Source organism: Scardinius erythrophthalmus, assembly GCF_964197995.2.
Source record: "Scardinius erythrophthalmus genome assembly, chromosome: 20".
Classification (NCBI taxonomy): Eukaryota; Metazoa; Chordata; class Actinopteri; order Cypriniformes; family Leuciscidae; genus Scardinius; species Scardinius erythrophthalmus.
In genome coordinates this window covers 21046487-21072207 of record NC_138240.1, presented here as the reverse complement: position 1 = coordinate 21072207, position 25721 = coordinate 21046487, and the positions used below count along the sequence as shown (strand labels likewise).

The 25721-nt window shown below is 37.1% G+C and overlaps 1 protein-coding gene across 3 annotated transcripts; it reads left to right on the top strand.

Moving 5' to 3' along the window:
• The first annotated feature begins 685 nt into the window (after window positions 1-685).
• On the top strand, window positions 686-23178 carry rassf2a (Ras association domain family member 2a). Of its 3 annotated transcripts, XR_014028938.1 has the most exons (11): window positions 6251-6358; window positions 8921-9004; window positions 10200-10275; window positions 10631-10782; window positions 14627-14742; window positions 14825-14967; window positions 15062-15215; window positions 19459-19580; window positions 19701-19798; window positions 22001-22672; window positions 22810-23069. XR_014028938.1 is itself a non-coding variant. In XM_081348939.1 (10 exons), exons 2-10 carry the CDS (start codon window positions 8952-8954, stop codon window positions 22068-22070), a joined length of 984 nt encoding a protein of 327 aa, XP_081205065.1. In that variant the 5' UTR covers window positions 686-995; window positions 8921-8951; the 3' UTR covers window positions 22071-23178. The 3 variants fall into 3 exon arrangements, 2 of the variants coding, with proteins under 2 accessions (XP_081205065.1, XP_081205066.1); XM_081348939.1 differs by lacking the exon at window positions 6251-6358 and adding an exon at window positions 686-995 and having other exon boundaries at window positions 22001-23178; XM_081348940.1 differs by having other exon boundaries at window positions 6208-6358; window positions 22001-23178.
• Window positions 23179-25721: the final 2543 nt, after the last annotated feature.

Genomic DNA, 25721 nt, shown 5'->3' with positions numbered 1-25721 from the left:
TATGTCTGGACAAAACCTTAAACACAGAGAAAACAATAAAAACACAATATTTAGACATGAACAAAATAATTTGTCCTTTTTACTTCATACTATTAGTTTTAAATCTTTTTTTTAATCCTGAGCTCCCAAAACACTTTGGGGCTTTTTAGGCTTTATTAACCCTTTAACTGTGTTCTGAACAGATGGGGAGATCATAGAATAGCAGATGACAAGAGATTAAAACGATACCAGTCATTCCCTGCTCAGATTTGCTCATTTTCTGACCTGATGACCCATGATGATCTAATCCTCACTGTCAGCGTCATTAACCCATTTGTTACCAAATTTTCCACTGCTGAATGAGAAAATGTGTTTTACTCCTTGAATAAACCAGTGAAACAAACTGCAGGCATAATATATACAGTATATATATATATATATATACTATCAGTGTTGAAAATAGTTTTTGCTGCATTGTGGACACTTGATACATTTTTCAGGATTCTTTAACTAATAAAAAGTTAGTTATAGTTTACAAGTCTATAAAATAGGCTCTTTTGGGGGTTATTTGTGCCTTTTGCGCATTTAGTCGCACGTTACCACGGGTAAAATGAAGCTTATGTTCCTTCTTTTCCTCTTCAGTGGGCTATTGTTTTGGGGATTCCCCTCAGAACGCATATGTTCTCCGGCGCTAAAGGAGCAGCGCGCGAACAAAGGGGCGTCGGAGCACGCGCTGATTGGCTGATGCGCTATCTGAGGTCTAGAACAGCAGATGGGGGTATTCCTCCTCCTCCTTCTCCTCTTCCTCAGACGGACGCCCCCCTCAAACTGCGATTGTTCGCACAGAAGCTCGGTCCGAGTTGGACTAAGTAAAGCCCTGTATCGGTTCATATTGTCTCGGATGGTAGATTCGTTCAGCTTGAGTGTTGTCTGGAGACAGAAAAACATTGATAAGATTTACACCCCTGAGCGACGGGCATCGTGACATCTGGGCAGCAGAGATCTACAAGAGAGTGGTGGGTGCTTGTGTTCACTGTTTTCGTAGATGTTTGTTACTCACGACGTACTCAGACTTGGACGCTTGTGTACCAGTGAGTGACTGTGTTATCTGCTACTGCCATGTTTGCAACTTTGTATCATAATGTGTTATATGATCAGTTGTGTATTGAAATGCATTGAGAATGTCTTACTGGAAATAATCTAGTATCCAGGCTTCAGATTACAATAGCATCTGTAGACTCTTGTCAAGATAATAATGTCACAGTGTTTAACATTTAGAGTTGTTTATCTCCCTGAGAGCAATGAAAGTAACTATGACTCGCTTGGCATTATATCTGGCCAGATTACATAACCAGTCTGGTTTATCTTGAATAGTTCACCCAAAAAATATATATATTTTTTTTTTAAACCCTATGACTTTCTTTCTTCCATGGAGCACAAATAGAGAAGTTTGTGGTTCTTCTTTTTATGTACAATGCAAGTACTTTTTTAATACTTTTAAATGATATTTTCTATTCAGCAAGGGCGCATTGTGACAGTGAAGACATTTACAGTGTGACTAAATACTGTTTTCCAATAAATGCCGTTTTTTTCCTGGAAAAAAATATCAGTTTCAACAAAAAATTTAAGCAGCACAATTGTTTTCAACTGAAATATGATGAGAAATGTTTCTTGAGCACCAAATCAACATATTAAAATGATTTCCGAAGACTAGAGTAATGGCTGCTGAAAATTCAGACTTGTCATCACAAGAGTAAATTTACATTTTAATATTCAAATAGAGAACATAACTTCTGATTTTGCCTCAGGTAATCACAGCTCATTTAACTTATGATTCCGTATGAAACTGGCCAGTTACTTCAATTGTCGCCAATGAAAATAGTTCTAAAAGAAGCCAAAGCATCAAGCTTTGTGAGTCACCAAAGTCACAGACAAGTGGAAGTATTCCTCTTTTTCCTAACTATACTCCTGCGATTTAGATTATGGGAGGCACTTCCGGTTTGGAGAAGTTTCACTCAAAAAGACTGAAAGAAATCATAAGATTGCGTCACAAATAATCATTATCCGTCAGTTTGACTGAATGAGCTGTGATATTTGCAGACGTCAGAAGAATAATGTAACGCTTGGTATTTTATGCACATATAACAAGAATATCTATGGAAAGAGCTCTTTTCAGTCGCTGCATTATTTTCCTCCTGATCATGTTTTCCCCGCTTTTTATTCCTCTGTAACAGTATAAAAAAGGACAACATATACCACACACTTGTGGTCTGTTCTCCCGATTTAATTTACGATATATCCCATGTATAATTCACTGGAATGTATTAAGAATCTCTCGTTTTTCCTCCCCAAATCCTCTTTCCAGGTTTGTTTTCACACGGATGCTTTAAAATGTAATTGTCTCTCCTTTTCACCCCTAATCTAATTACTGAAATGTTTCTAAAGCAGGTAAATACAATATTTATTGTCAGTCAAAATGATGGAAATCACTTTGAAATGTTATCATATGTCAACATATGTTACATAATACAGACATTTATTACTACAATGATGTTTAACATGTTCGTAATATTGCAAGCTTGTTCATGGTCTGTTGTAGTAATTTGTTAAGGCTTTTACACTTTTAAATTTCCTTTTAATGTTCGATGGTTGAAGGGTGAGTAGAATAGTGTCATCTTATTGTACACAGTTTTTTGAGAGTGCTTTTTGCGCTCATAAAGCAAGCCTTTTGCTGATTGTTTTCCGCTTAATGGAAAGTTACTCCCATAATTCGCGCAAAGGGGGCGTCATGGGGCGTGGGGAAAAGGCGGGTACAAATAAGAGAAACGTCCCACTGCTGTTGAACTTCCGTAAATATCAGCACTCCTGGAACGCTGCTCGACCAATCAGATTTGAGGACCGGGAATAATTGTTGTATAAAACTTCAAGAGTACTTTTAAGTAGTTCATACTGCAATTCTTTCACGTCTTCTTGAAAAGCCATATGAAAACTTTGTGTTTGGACATTCTAAAAAACGTATAGCCAAAAAATGTATAGCCTACTGGTTTGAAACAGTGACTGAGACACATTTGAGTTTTAGTTACTTTCCAGTACAAAATCGAGGGGAAAAAATGAGAATCCTCTTCATCTTGAAATAGTTTTTCTAAACTAAACAACTGTCATCTAAAAACCATTTGTTTTGATAAATGTGGATTTTTTTTTTCAGTGTTCCAATTTCCAAATAAGTTACTCACTATCAGATGCAAGTTGGGAATCCAGGCAGATTTTCCATGCAAAGTATAGCTGTGTTTTGTCTTCTGTGTCATATTTCATAACACTTGTGTGTTTCAGAAACACAAAGCAGCAGCCATCAGTAAACATGCCGACAACTGTGGCAGTGCGAGCTGCTGAACGTATAAATGAAGGGAAGGAAGAAGAAAGGAAGAAGGAGCAGTTGTTGGATGAAGTTCGTTGTTGCTTTGCAAGTGTTTTCCAGGTTGCCGTAGCAATTTAAACAATAGCCGCCGAGCTATAGATGCTGGTTGGGGGAGGTGTGTGTGTGGGTGTGTGTGTGTGTGTGTGGTGTGTGTGTGTGGATCTAGGCCAGGAAACATCAAGCAGAGATCTTGGCCTGGATCTTAAAGGAAGAGGTTAGTGAGCGGTTGCTTTGGAATTGGACAACAAGGTGGAATAACTTTCAAACCAGTGGGAAGGAAAAAGAGGGATGGAACGGTGTCCGTGGTTGGATTAAAGCCATTGCAAACAATAGCATGAACAGGCATAAAATAATCCGGGTTGAACTTCTTATATAAATAGCCTAGTAACTTAAGCAAAAACAATCCATTTGGATGCTGAAGCGGAACGAACCACAACTTCCATCCAGTCTGTCCCACTTCCACAATCTTCCCAGCACTTCCACACATGTGCCCGCCCAGTCAACTCAAGTGCCAACCCACCAGACAGAGTCTGCGTTTGGGAAAAACATGTAATTATTCATAATTAGGTACTTTTTGTAGATGCTGAGTTGATCTTTAGGAGAACTGGCAGATTGGATGGTCACATGAGTCCAAAAGACTGTAAAAATAGTTCTCATGCTCTTTTTCATTCATTTTTCATAATTCCCCTGACACATTTAATGCTCAAGTGCACAGTTGCGTAAGCGTGGAAAGTACATGTCTCTCGAAGCGTGGTGCTTGAGTAGTTCCAGTGAAAAGCGTGAAAAAGGCTTATTGCTTTGCAGAGACTGAAGCAGGGTCATCTTTGCATTTTCTTTATCTAAATTAGTTTTTTGTATAATGGGGTGTATTTTCTATCCAACATTTGATCTTGGATAAAAAAAAGGATTAAAAGTAGTTAACTGGAAAGGAAAAAGGTAACAGTTCAGATAAGATTGTGAAATGGTTTTATTCTTTCTTGGCTTTTCCTTGTTCTGCATGTTTTGGATTGATGTCTTGGCCAGTATTTGTACTGTACACTACCGTTGAAACGTTAGGGTTGGTAAGATTTTTTTTTTTATCCCAAAAAAATGTGTTAAATATATTTTAAAGGGATACTCCACTTTAAAATGAAAATTCTGTCATCATATACTCACCCTCATGTTGTTTCAAACCTGCATGAATTTCTTTCTTCTGCTGAACACAAAGGAAGATATTTAGAAGAATGCCAGTAACCAGACAGTTTCTGGTACCATTGACTTCCATAGTAGGAAAAAAAATATACTATGGAAGTCAATGGTACCAGAAACTCCAGTCTTCGGTGTCACATGATCCTTCAGAAATCATTGTAATATGATGCTTTGATTTGCTTGTCAAGAAACATTTCTTATTATTATCAATGTTAAAAAGTTGTGCTGCTTAATATTTTTTTTGTGGAAACAGTTTTTTCAGGATTCTTTGATAAATAGTCAGAACAGCATTTATTGGAAATAGGAGAGCACGGTTGCCTCCGCCGAAGTCCATTAATACCTGACAATGGACACCTCGAAGGGCATTAACCCGCTTATACCATGGTCACTTACGAAAGAAAGAAATATTTCATCAATTAATAATACTTTAATGTGTTTTAGAGTAAAAATTGTGAGGGTTTTTATTTATTAAGTCGAGCGCACTATTTAATATCTCCCGTATACAGGCGTTGCCAAGCAACGTGGCCACGGCGACCCGACCGCAGCAGTTGATCAGTGAGTTTGAGCCAGCGCAATCATTTAGAACTGTCATCAGGCAAATTGACGGGACGCCTTTCCTAGGTGTACATTATCACTTTTTAATGGACACCCTGCAGCCAATCAGAATCGAGTATTCACCCAGACCATGGTATAACACTTTTTAATGGACACCCTGCAGCCAATCAGAATCGAGTGTTCACCCAGACCATGGTATAACAAAGATTAATTGAAAGCATTATTCATTCTTAGTTCATGTTAACTAAGGTAATGTTAACTAATGAACCTTATTGTAAAGTGTTACCGTTTACAGTAACATTTTAACATTGTAATTAAATGATTAGTGTTAGATGGCGGGGAAATGAGCTTGTACAATATCGGTGGAGAGGGCACTGATATATCATGCATCCCTAAATACAGACCCCTTCTAATCAGCACCTGTCATCTGATGCCCGTTATCTGTTGGCAATGACTTTTGGACGTGTTTCAGGAACTAATAGCTCTTATACTGATCATCTGTAGTTCTGACAGGACTTTATTTGGGATATGAAATATTCATGTCAGAATAAGCTGCTCTGGGTCGATTGGTATTGAATATTTCATCATCTTCTGATTGAGCGCAGCGAGTGGTGTGTATGAAAGACGTGGGAGGGGCCACACACACACACACACACACACACACTAACAGCCACACATACTTAACGCTGGGTCAGGAGATGGTAGTGCCCGAACAAAAGAGAGACCCGTTTGCATTTTTGCATGTGGGATAATAATCTTGTGATAGAATGATCGAGCAGGAGTTTGGTCAGGGATTGAATGAGGCCTTTAACAGTTCCATTTGGGGTCTCACTAGGTCAACTGTGCCTTGTTTGTGTGTATTTGTGTGTGTACCGGACTCTTGAGCTACATGCTCATGTCTGTATACACTAAGTAGTTCTCCTAAAGTGATTCTAAGTGCTCATAAAGTTGATGGGGTTCATATATCTGTTGTTGGTATGTGATTGATGGTGGTGTGCATAAAGACATTGGTGAACTTGAGAGAAACAGACACAAGGAGATAAAGGGAGGAGGAGGCAGCCAGCGAAACCACAATTGAGGAAGTCTGAAACCTCGTGTCAGTTTCCGCTGTGCAGATCTGAGAGGAAGAGTTTAGGAGTGTCACATGGGTATAGCATTTCCTTAGCATTTAAAGACCACCAGGCGATCCGCTGCGAAAGAGCCGTTTACTTCAGAGATAAGGTAATGTGCGCTCGGTTTAGTCTTCTTATGTCTAGTTTAAGACATGCCATGAAATAGTGAGACAGATAATGGAAAGTATTCTTCAGTCTGTTGATAAATGTCAGGATTTAAATCAGTGTCTTGTGGCATTTGAAATGTGCTGTTTTGTTGTATTTCTGATGAAGATGAATAAATGCAAAAAGGTTGATTTCAATGCTATTTTATCATGTAATACAGAGGACACATGACTGCTTTCTGCAGTGTTTTTCTGTATTTAAAGGAACAGTCCACCCAAAGGTGAAAATTCTGTCATTATTTAGGCTACTCACCCTCATTTCGTTCCAATCCAAACCTGTATATGACTGTCTTTGTAATGGAATATAAAACGAGATATTTTAAAGAACATTTGTAATCAAACATTTTTGGATCCTATTGACTTCCATTGCATTTCCTGTCCATATTATGGAAGTCAATTGGAAATTAAATGGTTCGATTATCAACCTTCTTCAAAATATCTTATTTTATCTTCCACAGAACAATGAAAGTCATTCAGGCTTTAAATGACATGAGAGTGAGTAAATAATTACAGAATTTTCATTTTTCCCTTAACACTGATTCGCTCCTACAAAGTTGTGAAACCACGTACTATGCAGATAGTCACTGCATTTCCTCACTTTTAGTTCCTTTAACGTTATGTTCAGTTATGTTCAAGTTAGATATGGTTTGACACTGTTTGTTTCAGCTTTGTCGGAATGACAGTCGTGTACTGAATGAGACACAATAGAACGGCAACAGCTAGGATTGTTTCAGAGCTGTAGTCACTCAGAGATGTTGAGTAGTTGTATCAGCAGGGTAACAGTACCCCTGTTGTCCCGCACCTGTCCCCGTCTCCGGAAGAGTCAGTAAAGCCTCTCCAGCTGGTGAGGAAGGAAGCCTTGAGTAGAGCAGTTTGTATTGTGCCAGGGGAACCTCCAAACATGAGTTTATGTGTCAGCCATTGAGCCGTATAGAAAAGGTAATATATAAAGCATTTCTGTGAACTGTTGGGGAACTTCTATGGATGAATTAAAAAATATATTTTCTTTCGATTATTGCTCTCTTGGCTATTTTGCTTGTAGGCTCTTTATATCTTGTTTCATTTTAGTCTCTGGTTTCATCTGTAATGAACCACGAGGGACAATACTGTATTATCCTATAGCACTGATTGTATTTCAATCAATGGCATTCCTACATTTTTTTATATATTGATCATCCTTGTGACTGAGCATCTTTTACCAGTTTAAATGTTTAAAGTCTGATCAAATTGGGGGGCGGGACACTCTTAATCTAGAGATCATTTGATTGGACAACAATCTGTGTAGTGCAGCATGAGTCATCAGTATTTTTTGTGTTTTCCCAGAAGAAACACATCAAATTGAAATGCCAGTATATAAAGTTTAAAATTATAGTTTAAAATAATTGTTTTCTAATTGAATATATTTTTAAATGATGTTAAAGCAGAATTTTCAGCATCATTCATCAGACTCTTCTTCAGAGTCACATGATCCTTCAGAAATCATTCTAATATGATGATTTGCTGCTCAAGAAACATTTCTGATTATTATCAATGTTGAAAACAGTACTGCTTAATATTTATCCGGAATTTTGTTTTTCTTTGTTAGTTAAAAAAAATTTTTTTCGTAACATTATAAATGTTGATCAATTGAATGTGTCCTTGATGAATAAAAGTATTAATTTCTTCAAAAATAAAAATCTTACTGACCCCAAACTTTGACGAAAGTAGCAGTTAAAGAAACTTCCAACTTTTTTTTTTTTTTTTTTTACGTGGAAATATTTGTACGAACATAATATTCCACCACTGAGGCATAAACTGAACAAATTTCACATATGACAAACAGAAATGGAATAATGAGTCCCTGGACAGCCGATTTAAGTTCTATAATACATCTCATCTTTATGGACTGTGCCAGATTGTCCAGTTCTTGCTGTGAGATGTTACTCCACTCTTCCACCAAGTTACTGTTCTCAAACATGTCTGGGGGACATATGGTTAACTTACACGTGGTTTGGCACTGCAAGGCCGATCAGCAGTCCTTCCTGTCTCCCTGTAGCGCTGTCTTAGCGTTTACATTGAGTTATAGCCTACTATAGGTGACCTCAAAGCTCACACACATGGACTAAAGAACACAAAACTTTAGCTTTGAATTCATGGGGTCTTTAAATGTGTTGATGAACTGTTTCAATCCCCTTATTCATTCCAGTATGTGCTCCATGTCTATTCTGGTCACATCCTCATGAATAGTTTACTTTCAGCTGTGACTTGCAGATGTCGGCTTCACGTGGGTTTGTGTGATATAGAACAGAGCATAGTCTCTTGTCTAGAGATATCAAAAATACATGAGCTAGTGAGGAGTGTGAGATATGCATACATTATTTGTTTTGTTTTAAGGGTTTGTTCTCTTACCCTCTTTCCCTCTTACCCTCTTTCCTCTGACCTAGATAACGAAGAGTTAATTCTTTGATGTTAAAACAAGAAACAGAAACATTCTCTTTCTCCGTTCTCCTCCCTCTCGGTCTCTCTAGAGTTCTTCCATGCAGTCGTGGCTGGGATAAAATGGATGACAGGAATGACGGTGTACGGGTTGGAGAGAACAAATTCATCAGCAAGTGAGTATAAATCTTAAACTTTTGATAACATCTGAACTAATGGCTGTTACGGTTCTGTAATAATGTATTCACTATGTAAGGGATTATGTACAGTAAGTGTCAATATTATAAATAAACCCAACAGAATACATGGACATGAACATTGATTTGAATTAAAATTATTTCATCTTAATTAATTAATCCTACTAGATTAAAGTTTAAAATAGTTAATCACATTGTAGAAAAGAATGTGTGTAGTAACCAGATTAGATATTGCAACTACATATATTAATGTGTATATATTACATTTATGTTACATTTTAGTTATTGTTATTATTATTATTGTTATTATTATTTACAATCCATGTAACTTGAAAGTACAGGAAATGTACATATATATACAATAATCACACACACACACACACACACACACATATATATATATGTATGTATATATATATATATATATATATATATATATATATATATATATATATATATATATATATATATATATATATACTGTATATACACACACACACAAATTGATTAATCGTGATTAATTGCATCCAACATAGTTTTTGTTTACATAATATATGTGTGTGTAATGTGTATATATATATATATATATATTTTTTATATATATATATATATATATATATATATATATATATATTTTATATGTATATGTCTGTGTGTGTATATACTGTATATACAAACACATATTTATACATGTATATATATATATACACTGTATATATATGCACAGACACACATAGACAGATATATATATATATATATATATATATATATATATAATAATATATGCACACATATATTATGTTAACAAAAACTTTTATGTTAGATGCGATTAATCGCGATTACTCGATTTGACAGCACTTACATATATATATATATATATGCTAAAGAAAAAATCACTTTATAAATTGACAAATAAATACACATCGATATATGTTTCAATAAAATAGTAAATTAATAAATAACTACAACTTTTAAATGGCATTTCTTAATAAAATATTTGCTGGTTTAATTTCTTTATTCAGTTGCCAATTCAGTCAAAAAAATAATTTATTGGAAAGGTTATCACATGGTTGCACCCAATGAACTTTTAAGACACATCCCCTCTGACACAAGATATAAGTTTAACATTTTAAAGATTAAATGAATTATTAAGCAAGACTTTGTTCTTTCTCAGGAGCAGCATTCTCTCGTATTTAAAGACCTACAATCTCTACTATGAAGGGAAGAACCTGCAACTACGACACAGAGAGGTAAGAACGAGTTTTACACTCATTGTGGGGCAGGTGGGGAAGCGTTTGACCCCTTCTGTGCTTTCTCAATTATTCACTATTGTCAGGGGAGTATTAAGCGTCTGTGTCTGGAGGGGATGTGCGCCCATGTGTGGGGGTGACTGAGGCTTCTTTTGTGTCTGTAAATGCAGCTTGCCCAGGTGCCAAATTACTGACATGCTGTATTTATCATTTATAAGCCTCATTTATTCTAAAAGTCAAAAGGTGGCTTGTGGGTCACTTAAACCTAATACCTTTATGTATCGTCACTTCTGTTCATCTGGATAACAAACTCAAGTACGAGCGTATATGTATGTTGTATGTATTCTGCCGGCAGGAAGAGGAGGAGCTGATCATAGAAGGACTTCTCAATATCTCATGGGGTTTGCGGCGACCAATCAGGCTTCAGATGCAGGATGACCACGAGCGAATCAAACCACCTCCCTCATCTACCTCCTGGCACTCAGGGTGTAACCTAGACAACCAGAGGTCAGATATTTTTGCATTAGCTCACGTACTTCCTATACATGCTTTATTAAGAAACTAGTATACATCAGTGAAGAGAGAAAGAATAGTACGCTGCCAAAAATCAGTAATTCTTCTTACCAAGAAGGTTAATCTTTCTTCTCAAGTAAATATATCTCATTTTGGGATGTCACATGATCCTTCATAAATCATTCTAATATGATTTGCTGCTCAAGATTGATAAATACTAAGATTTTTTTTTTGCACGGCTGAATTTTTCCATCATTAAACATCACTAAACTAATCACAAATGGTGATTAATCAGTTCTTATGTTGGAACTTATCAGCCATAGCATATAAACATCTTCATCATCATTGAAACTAAGCCCCATTCTTTAAACTCAAGTAACCTTGACACACCATAGCAGCTCATACACTGAAAGCCTGCTTTGTTTGTTGCCATAGCAACTCTATCCTTGTGATGACCGTGCTTTTGGCATTCGATCAGCTCAAATGTGTTGGACTTGTGTGATATAAATAACGCACGCGTTTCTAATGTTTTATGGTTTTGATCTATTTTTGCCTCAACTCCAAATGAGGGGTTCAAAAGAACTATTTATATATCTGAGAGCTCCAACTCAAATATTGTTTCCAGCACCTACTGAGGTGGATAACAGAATGAAAGACTTTAGGCATCAGTTTGTGCCAGAAACGTCTTGATAATTGTTATCTTAACAAGCAGTTTCCAGTATGTACTGTTTTTGTGAAGAAAAAGTGCATACTTTTGAGCGTGTAGCAAAAGAGGAGACAAGCTTTGAGACATACTATTGCGTCTTTGACGGTTGCTCTCTGTCGCATCCTGTCACAGTAAACTGGCCTGTCATTCATGTTGTCCCAGTTAAAATTTCACATTTCATTTCATTTCATTTCCTATCGAATCGGAGAGAAATGCAGTAACTCTCCTCTTATTAATGCATAATGATGCATTTAAAAGTTAATGGCCACACGGATCTTTATAAAAGTCCACATTGTTATTGCAGATGAAATATAACATGGATAATATTAAATAAATATGTTTGATCAGGTTAAACTTTGACTATTAGTCACTAAAATCATCTAAACCTCTCACGGTCTGTCGCGCACATCCACCATGTCTTGTCGTTTTTTAACACTTTGTACTCGTGTTTGTAGTTCCTCCTCCAAAGTGCAATGGGTTGTGGGTAATATTAGCCTTTAGAGTGTGCATGGATCCACACTTCGAAAATCTACTGGAAATAGTAGACCATCCATTTTGACATACTCTTATCAACTATTGGGACACACTTATTCTAAAGCATAAATGCTAATAGTACATTGCACTAATGAAGTCATGATTGAAAGATTTTTAACACACTTATTCTAACCTCATATATAGGATGGATAGTATGGACATTAGGATGCAGGGATAGTTTTCAGTTTGTTTCCTTGGTTGTTCATTGATTATGTCTTACACCTGTCATTCATTTAGCTGATTGGTTAGTTTGTTCTATTTAAGCCCTGTGTTTCCTTCAGTTCTTTGTCAGTTCATGTTGTTTAGTTTGGTTGTTCTATTCCCGTTTCTAAGTAACTTTGTAAATAAAAACTTAAAGGAGAACTCCGGTCAATTTTTTGTAAATTTGAAGTGCTGTCAATACAGAAAACAATGACAAAAATCGGTGTTGCCTACACCGTGTTATCCTCTTTTTAAAATTTGCACCCTGTTGACTTCAGTGGGGCAAGTTTTAAACCTGCTTTTAGCCTCTTAACATCCTTGATGTGTCATTACAAGTGCACAGCCAATTTTAATGTTAAAATTGACCGGAGTTCTCCTTTAATTGCTGTGTTTAGATCTGTGTTTAGTGACAAATATAAGAGACTTCTTTCAAAAACATAAAAAAATCATACTGACCACAAACTTTTGAACGGTGATGATGTGATGTCTGTGTAGGCTTGGGAATCGGTTCCAGGTTCCGGTTTGGAACCGGTTCCAAACATTCCGATCCATCGGAATCGTACACGTCCACACGTTAACGATTCCACTAACGATTCCGAACGTTCCGTTCCGTTCCGTCCATTCCCGCGTCGCGGCACGACGTCACAGTATGTGACTGGATTTTTAAATCCCCCAAAAGCGCCATTCCCGCGTGCAATATTTTTTTCCCCCAGTATGGTAGGAGAAGGTACCACCTTTTTCACCTCTGATTGGCTAGAAGGGCTCTCCTCCGATTGTTTATTTGATTTGGCCGTGAAACGTCATCTCTGATGAGAGAGAGAGAGAGAGAGAGAGAGAGAGAGAGATGGTAGTGGTGGTGATGCTGTCGGCTCGTGCGCTAGTCTGTTTTGATCTTCTTTACCGCCAACAGAAGTAAACAAAGTCAATCCAACAGTGTGATAAGTGCGTGCCGTCAGATTTATATTCCAAGTTCACATTTTCATAGCTGTTTAGATCGAATCCATGAACCGCATTATTACACCGTTTTCTAAGGCTACGCGATCTATTTAAAACAAGTTACAATCATAAAATAGCAGAGTGAGTGCTATCATGAAATCGTAAAGGCTGTGATATGCGCAAAAAAGATATGCGCTGTTTTTTTTTTTACATAGAAGCACGAGGCTTTAATTATTTATATGTGTGCAGATCAGCTCCGTTCATAGTAAACGCTGCTCCACATATACTCAGTCTCCTCATGTGCTGTTTGTTTAGGTTTCCGATAATGTACGTTTGGGAACGCAAAACCTCGGACGCATATTTCATATAACTGTCATCATTTATGCGTGTCAGCATCTCAGGGGGGAGCACAACAAATATGCTCAAACATTTAAGTAACATCCATGGCATTAAATACCAGGAGTGCACTATATTTGACAGCCTGCGCTCCACAAACAATGGTAGGTTGGCTTATAAATTATATCAAAACATTAATGCTAGATGTAAGTAACCAATGATCAGCCTGGAGAGATCAAGAATCCTCCCAGAAAAAGCAGACATGCTTGTTTTTCTGCACAAGAACTGCTAGAAACTTTTAAATGTTAAATGATTAATTGAAGTTTTTGTGAAAACAATAAAAGTTAAAGTTAAAATGTAAACCATGATGCGTTGTTTACTCTTTTATAGTTTAGCACACAGGACTAAGTGTGTTTACAATACAAAGCTTTGTTTTAGAAATGTTTACTTTTTTTAGAAATGTCAAAGCATTCAACTTCTGTATTGATATTGCACACTTGGTTTTCATTCTCTAAAACCACTTTAAATTAGACATTCAAAGGCAACAACTCTCAAAGCCACCCTGTAAGTGTGCAGCAAATGGTACAGGAATCGATATGGGAATCGATAAGGAATCGCATCGATAAGCAGACTTGACAATGGCATCGATATCGATAATTTCTTAACGATGCCCATCCCTATGTCTGTGGTTCAATTATGGTGGAAAATTGAAGAAAATGGCTGCATCTGAAATCACATACTTCCTTACATAGTAGATGAAAAACAGTACGTGACAAAAGAAGTATGTCTGAATTCACAGTGTTCATAAAAGAGTAGGCAAAAAGGACCCGGATGACCTACTTCTACTGGTGAGATTCTGAAGTGTGGACACTTTACTATCCCATGAGGCCACGGGAGAGGATTTGTGAATGGAGGTGAAGCGACGTAATGACAACATGGCAAATGTAGTACGTCAAGATAACATTCATACTATATTACTTATTCAAAATAAGAACCTACTCAAGATCAAGAGAGTATGCGATTTCAGACGCAGCCAAAGTTCACTCATTAAGAACGTTGTGTTGTGCTGTGAATTGTGACTATTATGTAGTGGAATAATTGTTCTGTTCCTCTTTACTTGTCCAGTCAGGAGGGTCAGACACAGACTCCTCAATCTCCTCCTCAGATGGAAGTGACTCCCCCAGAGGACCAATCAAGCAACGGCACGACACAACACCATGAAGAAGAAGAAGAAGAAGAGGGTAAAACTTGCTTTTTAAAACAGTTGCTTTGAATAAACCTGTGACTGGTTTTCCCGTCTCATCTTGTGTTTTCTCCTGGCAGAGGGGTGTGACATCTCTGCTCAGCTTCTTAGAACCAAAAGCGATGCCGGTGTACTGAGACGGGGCAGGAGACGGTCTCCTAGTGACCAGCGGCGAATCAGAAGGCACAGATTTTCCATCAACGGTCACTTCTACAACCACAAGGTAACTTGAGATAAAACGTGTGTGTGTGTTTGTGTGTGTGGATCGCTGATCAGTCATGCGATCTCTTGTTCTTCTTTCTGTCTCTCTCGTTCAGACGGCCGTGTTCACACCTGCGTATGGTTCCGTTACTAACGTACGGATCAACAGCTGCATGACCACACCACAGGTGCTGCGGGTGTTACTGAACAAGTTCAAGATTGAGAACAGCCCAGATGATTTCGCCCTCTACCTCGTTCATACCAGCGGAGGTCAGCTGCTGTCTTCTTTTATTTTACACTTGACTACAACACTGAATCGCCATCTAGTGGACAGAGAACAACACAACTTAAACTATATAGTATATATTCTATAGTGGAGGCTTTAATCACTATTATAATCGCTGACGCTTAGGCTACGTTCAGGCTGCAGGCAAAAGTGTCCCAAATCAGTTTGTTTTATTTTTTTATGTCCTCACATTTTGGGGAAAATAGAAAAGAGAAGTTATAAAACTAAAATGGGATCATGTTATACGATAAAAGGTCGTGCACGGTTAATTTGCAGAGCAAAACAAAGAACTCATTTGAACACTTGAGTGTTTTTTCAAAACAGTGTGAACAATTCAAACCACATGGAATCTGATTTGGACAACTTCGAAATATGGTCCTAAATCAGATACAGGTTTGATGTTTTGCAATGCTACCTCAGTCTGAACAGTGATATCGAAATTAATGAGACTTTTACGTCACTCTAGATCAACATTCGTCACAATTCTGCTGATGGGAAACACTCCAAAGATTTACATACAGGTAGTTCTTTGCTCACTCTGTGAATGTGGAAGACGGCAGTGAGGTTAGTCAGTGTCGGGACGGTGAGCTGTTATCCTCATTTAAGTATTACGGTGACAGCTCTATACAAGCAAAACATGGAAAAAATGTACAAGAAAAACGTTGCTCTTTCCCGTCGGCATCCTCATTATCGCCTGCACATAAATTGGCTGGCTTCTGCCGCACATCACCTTATAAATGAACGTGTAAATGTGTTTGCTTCCATATAATTCCTTGCTGGCGCTAGGGATGTGAATCGTCACTGGTCTCACAATTCAATTCGATTACGATTATCATGTCAATAATTCGATTCGATATCATGATTCATCACGATGCGTTGCAATATATTACTGCACATGGCTACATTTTCGTCAATGAATGCAATCAGTCAGATATATGAACTCCCTTTTTGTTTTATCTGCTTCAAGAAAGTTCACTTCCTGAATGTAGTTAAACAAAAGTTAAGTCTGAACACAGCAGACGACTGGAGCATTTAGAACTAATAAACACTAACATTAAACTGTCAAGTAGTGTCCTTAAGTTACAAGTTACACACGCCCACACACACTCGCACGCACACATACACACAGGTTCCTCGCACGCAGGCACACGCTCACACGCTGTAAATGAGTGATTCTACATTTTGCATTTCAAAAAGTTAAACAAAAAAACTGTTCACTAACAGAAATTCTTTCCAGTATCTTATTGAAAACATATTCAATTAAATAAATTCAGTGCTTGCCAAACATAAGTTACTTCCTTTTTTACTTTTAAGAAAAAAGTAATCTCTTACTGTATGAAATAACATTGGTAACAGAGTTTGACGGTAACAGAATTGACCATTTTGAACTTATTAGCCAAAAACACTTGCTAGCATAAATGCTAATAGTACATTGCACTAATGAAGTCATGATTTAAAGATTTTTAAACAACCCACTGTGTGATCAGTGATAAATTCTGTTTTCCTTTGGATATTATGGTAACAATTTTGACGTTGCACAAAATAACTCTTGACGTAAGAACTTTTTAGATTAAAATATTTTCTCAGAGAGAGGTCACACATCTTTCAGTGCTTCAGATCTTATCAGTGAGGGAAAGTGACATCATTTCCTGTATCTTACATAGTTGTGAGAAATAATTCCAGCAATTTAAAGGCAAAGTATGGTACGGTAACCAAAGATTTATGAACACAACACAATTTTTACAAGATAAAAGTTATTTCTAAACAATTTAATGTTGACTATTCAGGGCTTTTATAAATAAAACAAATGAAATATTACCAAAAGAACAGTAAAATAAAATATTTTGATCACATAATCATACATGATGAAAAAAAATACACCGACTAATTCGGACAACAAGAAATCATGAATTTTCAGCTAAATAAGACACTTTTTACAGAAAATATTATATTGGACTTGCACGTCCACAACGCGATGCATCGTAGAAACGATTAATTTCAACACACCTACTGCGCGCTGACATTGTTATTGTTCTTTTGCGCATGCAGGTCAGTTCAAGATCGTGACCTGTTTCTACAGAAGAGGATTAGGGCCAGGCAATAATAGAAAAAATAAAATCTCGAGATTAAAGTCATTATATTGCGAGATTAAACTCGTTCATTTCAAGAAAAAAAGTCGAAATACAATCTTGAGAATAAACTCATTAAATATAGAAAATAAAGTCGTTGTGTTTCGAGGAAAAACTCGTTAAATTTCGAGAAAAAAGTCGAAATACAATCTTGAGAATAAACTCATTACATTTAGAGAATAAAGTCGTGTTTCGAGGAAAAACTCGTTAAATTTCGAGAAAAAAAGTCATTGTGTTTCGAGAAAAAAAGTCGAAATGAAATGTAGAGAATAGCGCATTTGATCAGTGTTCATTGCAATAGCCTACTGATAGAGGACATGGCAGAGTTGGATCACTTAGTCAAGCTATATTTTAGACTTTCTTTCAGTAACAAAGAATTGAACGTTCTTAGATCTAGGTCGGCTAGGTTTTTTTAGAAGAAATTATCAGTCCAATTTGCACGATGTACTCGCTTTTGTCCAACATGAAATTCATCGAGGTTTCGTGGTTTCCCAGGATACCATAAGACGCATTATTAAACTTGTTGATCCCCAAGGTGTGGAATTTCGATAAAGGAGAGTAGGCTAGGCTACACTTGCACTGGCCCAAATGCACTCTGGCATATGGACAGCTATGATAAATTAAAACCGTACGGCATTGCCATTAATGGCTGTATAGATGGTTACAGTCGTTACATTCTGTGGATGGAGGCGTACACAACCAACAACGATTAATAATGCGTCTTATGGTATCCAGGGAAACCACGAAACCTCGATGAGGTTGATATCAGTAGGCTATGCAATGAACACTGATCGAATGCGTTATTCTCTACATTTCATTTCGACTTTTTTTCTCGAAACACGACTTTATTCTCAAATTTAATGAGTTTATTCTCAAGATTGTATTTCGAGTTTTTTTTCTCGAAATTTAACGAGTTTTTCCTCAACACAACTTTATTCTCGAAATGTAATGTTTATTCTCAAGATTGTATTTCGACTTTTTTCTCAAAATTTAACGAGTTTTGTCTCAAAACACAACTACTTTATTCTCGAAATGTAATGAGTTTATTCTCAAGAATGTACTTCGACTTTTTTTCTCGAAATTTATCGAATTTAATCTCGCATTATAATGACTTTAATCTCGAGATGGTTTTATTTTTTTATTATTGCCTGGCCCTAATCCTCTTCCGTACAGACTAGAATCTGATTTTGGACACTTTTTTTATTTTTTATTATGTGAACAGCCAATCAACAACAACAACAACAAAAATGGAAATGAGCAATAAATCAGAATTGAGCGCTAAGGGTTGCATTGTGAACATAGCCTTAGATTTGTGGATCTGAACAAACTGCATGCCTGAGTATTAAACTTGATATTTGTGCTACAGACATGAATGATACCTCATATCTTCTGGTGGATGTTGATGTTTGGTAAATTTGCCTGGCTGATGTTAAAGTGGGCAGAGAATAACATTGAAGGAGGGACCAAAAAGACAAATCTAGAACCCAGAGTGTAAAGGCTCTTATGGGCCAGTAACCAAAACACCTAAGCAACCACATAGCAACACTCTGGCAACCTCCCACAACACCATGATGAAGAGTTTTGGCAAGAACAAGCACAAATTACATTTCCTACAGATAACATTAGGGTACAACTGGGCTAAAAGCACACTAGGGAAAAAGGGTAAACATTTCCGTTTCACTCTGTACGTAGAAATTTGAAAACTGATCCTTGACATGATCACAGGCAGCAACGCAAAGCTGATCTAATGTCGACAAGTGTTGATTTATGTAGCAAATAAATCGATAACATTACAGAATATATTTAGAAAAAAAAGGTCTTGTTAATGATTTTCAGTTTTGTTTAAGGTAATTAAATCAATAGGTATGTAAATCAGTTTTTTAATAAATGAAGAATATGTTAAAGTATTGTTGGTGCTAAAGGCACAATAACTGACATGATAATAAATAGCTGGCTGACTCTTCTGCAATCATACACTATGGGTTTATTAAAAAGATAATTTTCCTTAAGGTGTGCCTATAGCCCCATTGTACCCCATTTATTCTTCAGAAAATGTTTAAATGTAGTTGTTTATGTACATATGTGTTCTATGTTTCAGAGCGTGTCCAGTTGAAGCGTACAGACTACCCTTTAGTAGTGAGAATACTTCAGGGACCGTGCGAACACGTCTGCAAGATCTTTCTCATGGAGCAGGATCTGGGAGAGGAGATTCCCTATGAAGTGAGTGTGTGTGTGTGTGTGTGTGTGAGAGCGAGAGAAGGAGGGTTTATAATGAGGTTACTGATACTGAAATACAAATAAATTCACATACCTGACTGCAGTTGCTCTCCACTGCTCTAGGTGGCGCAGTACATCAAATTTGAGATGCCTGTCCTGCAGAGCTTTATTACCAAACTGAAGGAAGAGGAGGACAGGGAGGTGCAGAAGCTGAGAAGCAGGTATGATTTACCTTACATAAGTAGCACATGCGTCAGAGCACGTGCGTGAGGCATCTGCTGTCAGCTACAGCGACACAATACTGTACGTCGGAAATTGCAGGCATATTTTTATTTAAAGTTTGTGACAGTCTTTGCTCATGGTGGCTCAGGTCTGCTGCCAGGTTGAAGCTGAATGCCATGTGACTGCTGCCCTTAGATCCACAGGAAATGATGTCATGAGTCATGACAATGCTAATTGGCTGATTGCACCACAGCAAGACACACAGTCACAAGCCCTTCAACTAGTGACTACCCTGAGCGGTGACGTCAAAGGCAGCACACAAGGATATCAGTTTCATGCTTTTAAGAGCCATCCAAAAATGAATTATCTACTGTAATATAATGAATTACTTTCTTGTGATCGCATGATATTTACTATTATTTTAATTTGCAATGGATTTGTATGTAACTTTCTTAAAATCATCACAAAAAGACTATTGTATTATTGTTTAATATAGCCTAATACACTACCGTTCGAAAAATTTGATTTATTTTATTTATGTATTTATTATACAGTAATTAATACAGAAACTTGCAATTGTGAGTTATAAAGTCCAAATTGTTAGATAAAAAGTTGGTTACGTTTTTTTCTTTTATTTTGTGGCGGAAACAAACATCCATTGTTTTTACTGTATTTTTGATCAGATACATGCAGTCTTGGTCAGCATATGAGACTTCTGTCATAAATATTAAAAAATCTTACCAACGCCAAATTTCTGAATGTGGTGTATGCTGTTTTTTATTCGATTTTTGTAGTAACACTTTACAATAAGGTTTCATTAGTTAACATTAGTTAATGACCTTAGTTAGCACTTACCATAAATTATTAAAATCAAAAGTTGTATTTGTTAACATTAACGTTAATGCACTGTGAACTAACATGAACAAACAATTTCAGCTGTAACAAATACTGTAACGTATTGCTCATTGTCAGTTCATGTTAGTTAACACATTATCTAATGTTGTTAACAAATGAGAGCTTATTATAGAGCTGGGCGATTTTTTCCCCTAAAAAAATCTGCAATTTTTTTATAAAAAACTCGATTTACGATTCGAATCGATTTTTTTTGTCTGTTATAGTCACTCAGATTACACGATTTTGACTCCTAAAAATCTTGTCATGTCGTGGACAAGAAACATGTGTTTACACGTTGTTTTCCGACCAGTCATCGCGAGCCGTCTCACACACACTCATTCACTCGCACATACACAAGCTCACTCACATAGCCTACACACATACACACACACACACACACACACACACACACACACACACACACACACACACACATGTCTGGTGCACTATCTTTGTGAGGACTCTCCATAAACGTAATGGTTTTTATACTGTACAAACTGTATATTCTATCCCCTTACACTGCCCCTGTCCCTAAACCTACCCATCACAGGAGACATTCTGCATTTTTACATTTTCAAAAAAACTAATTCTGTATGATTTATAAGCTTTTGTACCCATGGGGACCTCAATTTAGGTCCCCACGGTGACACGAGTCCCCATGAGTCTGTGTGCATTCAGGTGTAAGTCCCCACCGGTGTAGAAAAACATGTCCACACACTCTCTCTCTCTCTCTTTCTCTCTCTCACTCACTCACTCACTCGCACATACATACACACACACTCGCACATACACACTCACTCACATACACGCACTCTCTCTCTCTCTCTCTCTCTCTCTCTCTCTCTCTCTCTCTCTCTCTCTCTCTCACTCACTCACACACACACACTCTCGCGCGCGCACACACACACACTCTCTCTCACTCACGCACTCGCGCGCCGTCGTCGTGGAGGACCGTTAAAAAATTAAATGCTAGTCGTAATGTCGTGAAGCATCGAGGGCTGCGCCGCAGGGAGCGTGCTACGGAAACCCTGTGAAGGAAGATTTGACGAATGCAAAATGTATGTACTGTACGCTATACTGAAGAGGGGGAGTAAAAAATCGATTTTTTGAAAATATGAATCGATTTGACCTACCAACTCGATTTTTAAATCAAATCGCTTTTTTTCCCCAGCCCTAGCTTATTGTAAAGTGTTACCATTTTTGTAAAAAAAAATAATAATAATATTTTTTTAATTTTTTTTGTGCGATTTAATACTCCACGCATCAGAGGGTTAAATAACTTTCTCTCTCTCTCTGTTTGTGAATAGATACAAGTATCTGCGGTGTATCATTGAGAAACAGCTCCAGTGTTTACCAGAGGCTTCCACCTGTATGTGACTCTCTCAACCTTCTCTCAGAGCTTACGGACTTCCAGACACAATGTCATCAGCCCCTTCCTCCCTCGATGATCGTTAATCCAAACCACTAAATATGCAGTGATATTTGCTGACCAGAGCGAAGAAGGATGGTACATCTTGTAATATAAAAATTCGTTGTATATTTTTTCCTTTGCATTACTTGGTGCTGTAGTGAATCCAGGTACAATAATATAGAAGCACATTCCACTAAACCAGGGAATTTATATTACAATGACAAGCACAAAGTAACAAAGAGAAATGCTTTGAACTTTAGTATTATTTGTTTGGTTAAACCCATTATAAAGGGTCATGACTGACTGATCACTTTGCATGGATGTATTGAGAATACATGCGGTCTGAGCCAACTCCAACTGACCAGCGTCTCTATTAGAAGGTGATTCAAATCTTTCTGGACCAGGATGGTAAGAGGTGTATCCCATACTGAAGTAAAAGACTGTGAATTTAAAGGATGACTGAGAACAGAGTGAAGAAGCACAAGGGAATGTAGCGTTTGAGTGAGTGAGTGAGTTAGTATGACTAGTATGCATGTTTGGGTTCCTGAGGTGAATGCGATTTCACCAAGTACAACATGTTCCTGGATCAACATCACTGAGGTGCTTCTACACCACCGTTATTCACCTATCATTTCCCGCTGATAGGTTTATGACTGTTTTCAGGCTGGAATGTTGTTCCGGGCTCAACAGAATATGTTGATCCAGGAACACGTCTTGCTTGGCAGAATCATGGTGACTTGGGTTCCTGAGGAGGACAGCCTGGCTGTAGTTGCTAAGAAAGGTTCATATTGTTCTCTCATTCACACCTGTTGTATGACTTCCCTATGGGTTGTCATACTTCTGACCTTTCATCTGGCATGTGTTTGTCTGTATTATGAGACTGATTGTAAAACTAAGAATATGGTGATAATTATATTTGAATAAAATGTTATCATCAGAAAATTAAAAACCTCCACAACCAAATGCATCTGTTTTTGGAATAAATTTGTGCATGTGTATTAGTAGGTTTGTTTACATCACTAATATCCGTCAATCAGATTGAATCCGATTTCCGGTTCTGGAAGTTAACGCTATAAAAAAAAATTGAAAAAAAAAGTTTAAAATGGGTTGTTGTTTTTTTCGCAGAGAAGAGTTGTACATTGTTGGTTCCCCAAAGAACCTTTTAGTGAAAAGTTCAAGATTTTTTTTTTTATATATATATATATATATATTCTAAAGAACCTTATTGCATTAAAAGGGTTCAGGAATGTTAAATTTAGCAGGAATGCTACATTTTTAAGAGTGCACAGTATGAACCCTAAACACTGCAGTCCGATTCACAGATTTGTTTACATGTGCCAACATGCATTCCAAACGAAATCTAAGTGCAAACGTTGTGCCAATCGCTAATTGTCATTTTTGATATCAAAAAAGAAAGCTGACATTTGTGTCAGAAGCAAATATTTACTAAATATCCAGTTCGTAATATTCGTATCATTATGCATAAATATATGCTACGCATCGACATGGCGCATGCTGGCAAGGACTTTTCGAATCTGAATGAGAAAATAGTTTACATTCTTAATTTTTATATGTTGATCAGATTATTTCGGGTTTACACCAACCCTTTCAATACAATCGCTACATCCAGTGTGCCCTTCACCTGCACTACAAATCTGGTAAGATACAAATGTATTATGCATTATATGCATTAGCCTAGGCTACTATGGAAGCTTGTTTCCATCACTGAATAAAAATTAAAAAGTGTAATCACGACTTTTTTTCATGTGCGAGTTTTTATCATAATTTTTAGGGAAAAGAAGTCCGAATTGGGAGAATAAAAGGCGCAATTATGTTTTTATTATGTGGTTGAACTCTACATCCACTATGTGGTGGAAATATACAAGTGAATGGCTTCCATACATTCCATCTAGTAGGCTACAGTAAATATACATCTTGATATTATGACACTTTACGTTTGTAGCATCATACAGATTTAGCAGTGAGTCAAAAAGACTGAAAGTTAAAATGCTAGGCCTACCCACAGTACCCAGATAGCAGATGACATCTGGCCCAGTTGTGGCCCACATACCGCATGGAATGACAGCAATGACTCAACCTGAGTCACACTATAACCGGCTTGACGTATGTGGACCAGATACAGCCTATGACCTTTTCTGCTGCTGGAACTGAGCATATATGTGACAGTTAGGCCAGATGAGGCGTGGATATGTATGTTATCTGGGTTCTGTTTTACATTTGTGTCTTCTCAGACTTTTGGACCCCATTGCTTTTCTTATAATGACCAATATTTTTGTAGCCAACAACAGCATAAATGTAAGAACTCTCAGATCTTCCACATGATTTGACTGTAGGTCCTCTAATGTGTTACCTAACCATCTCTGAGCTCATGGAGAGACACAACGACCCCACACTATGACCCCTGGGCCTAAACACGTATGTCAAATCCATAGACTTTCTTAATCCTGTTGATGGATTAGAGCAGTGTTCTGATCCTATGCCGGTGAGACGGACCTACGTAGGTTCATTCACTCAGCCAATCAGAGAATGAGCAGCAGTCAGTTAATGCCACTGTGTACGTGTAAATGTGTGAGTTCTGTCTCGTACTCGAATCCATTCAAGCACAGCAGACTAGAGAGGAGGACGACACTTGGACAGCCATCCTGAACCTTCCAAAAAATACATTTCCTCCAAACACGTATTCAACGTAAGTCAGTGTATTCTCCTTTAGAGGAACTAAACTATTCTATTTTATAAGAATATCTACTATATGCTTAATTATTTATATTGTTATTTCTGAAGGAAAGTACAATACCCATATACTTAAAAATTTGATTTTCTAGTGCAGAATGCTGTATTCTTGTTTAGTTCTGTTCATATTTTAAATCAAATGCTTGTATATCATGTCAATGAAAACATTAGCTTTTGATGCGAATTCCAGTGGTTTGATGTGGTTTCCAGTGGTGACCTTATACATTTTTAAAATCATTCAATTGTAAAAGATTTTGAAAATGAACAAAGTCTTGTTGCACGTGTGTGATTTGTGCAGGAAACGAGAATATTCTTCTCATGAGATAACCAAACACTGAACGAAAACAGATTGGCTTTCTAAAGCTGCCGGACTGGTGGCCCAGTTTCTGAAAAGATCATGTGCTGCTCATTTCATTGTCTGACTCTAGACTTATTCTAACTTATCTAGTCAATATACACACAATACTGATTAAGGACATTATTTTTCCTTAATCATTAATAATTATAATAATTGATATATTCATTATTATATCCTTGAATGTAATTTAAAAAGACTTGCCAATAGGGTACTAAAATTACTAATATTCATATTAAAAAAGTTATACCTGAAAACAGTTTGTGGTTTGTACCACTTAAAACACTCACTTTTTTTTACTGAAATACAAGACAAAATTCTGTTTTTTGCCGTTAAGAGCCTCTACACATTTCAGTAAATGAGACTAAATTTCTCTTCGTGGCATTATTGGCTTTGTCTGCATCCGTCTCATGACACTGTCTGTGTCCTCTGTGTCCACTAATCACTGAGGGACAAATCTCATTGTGACCGACGAGTCAAAAGACTTATTGGTTTTCCGGATTATGTTTAA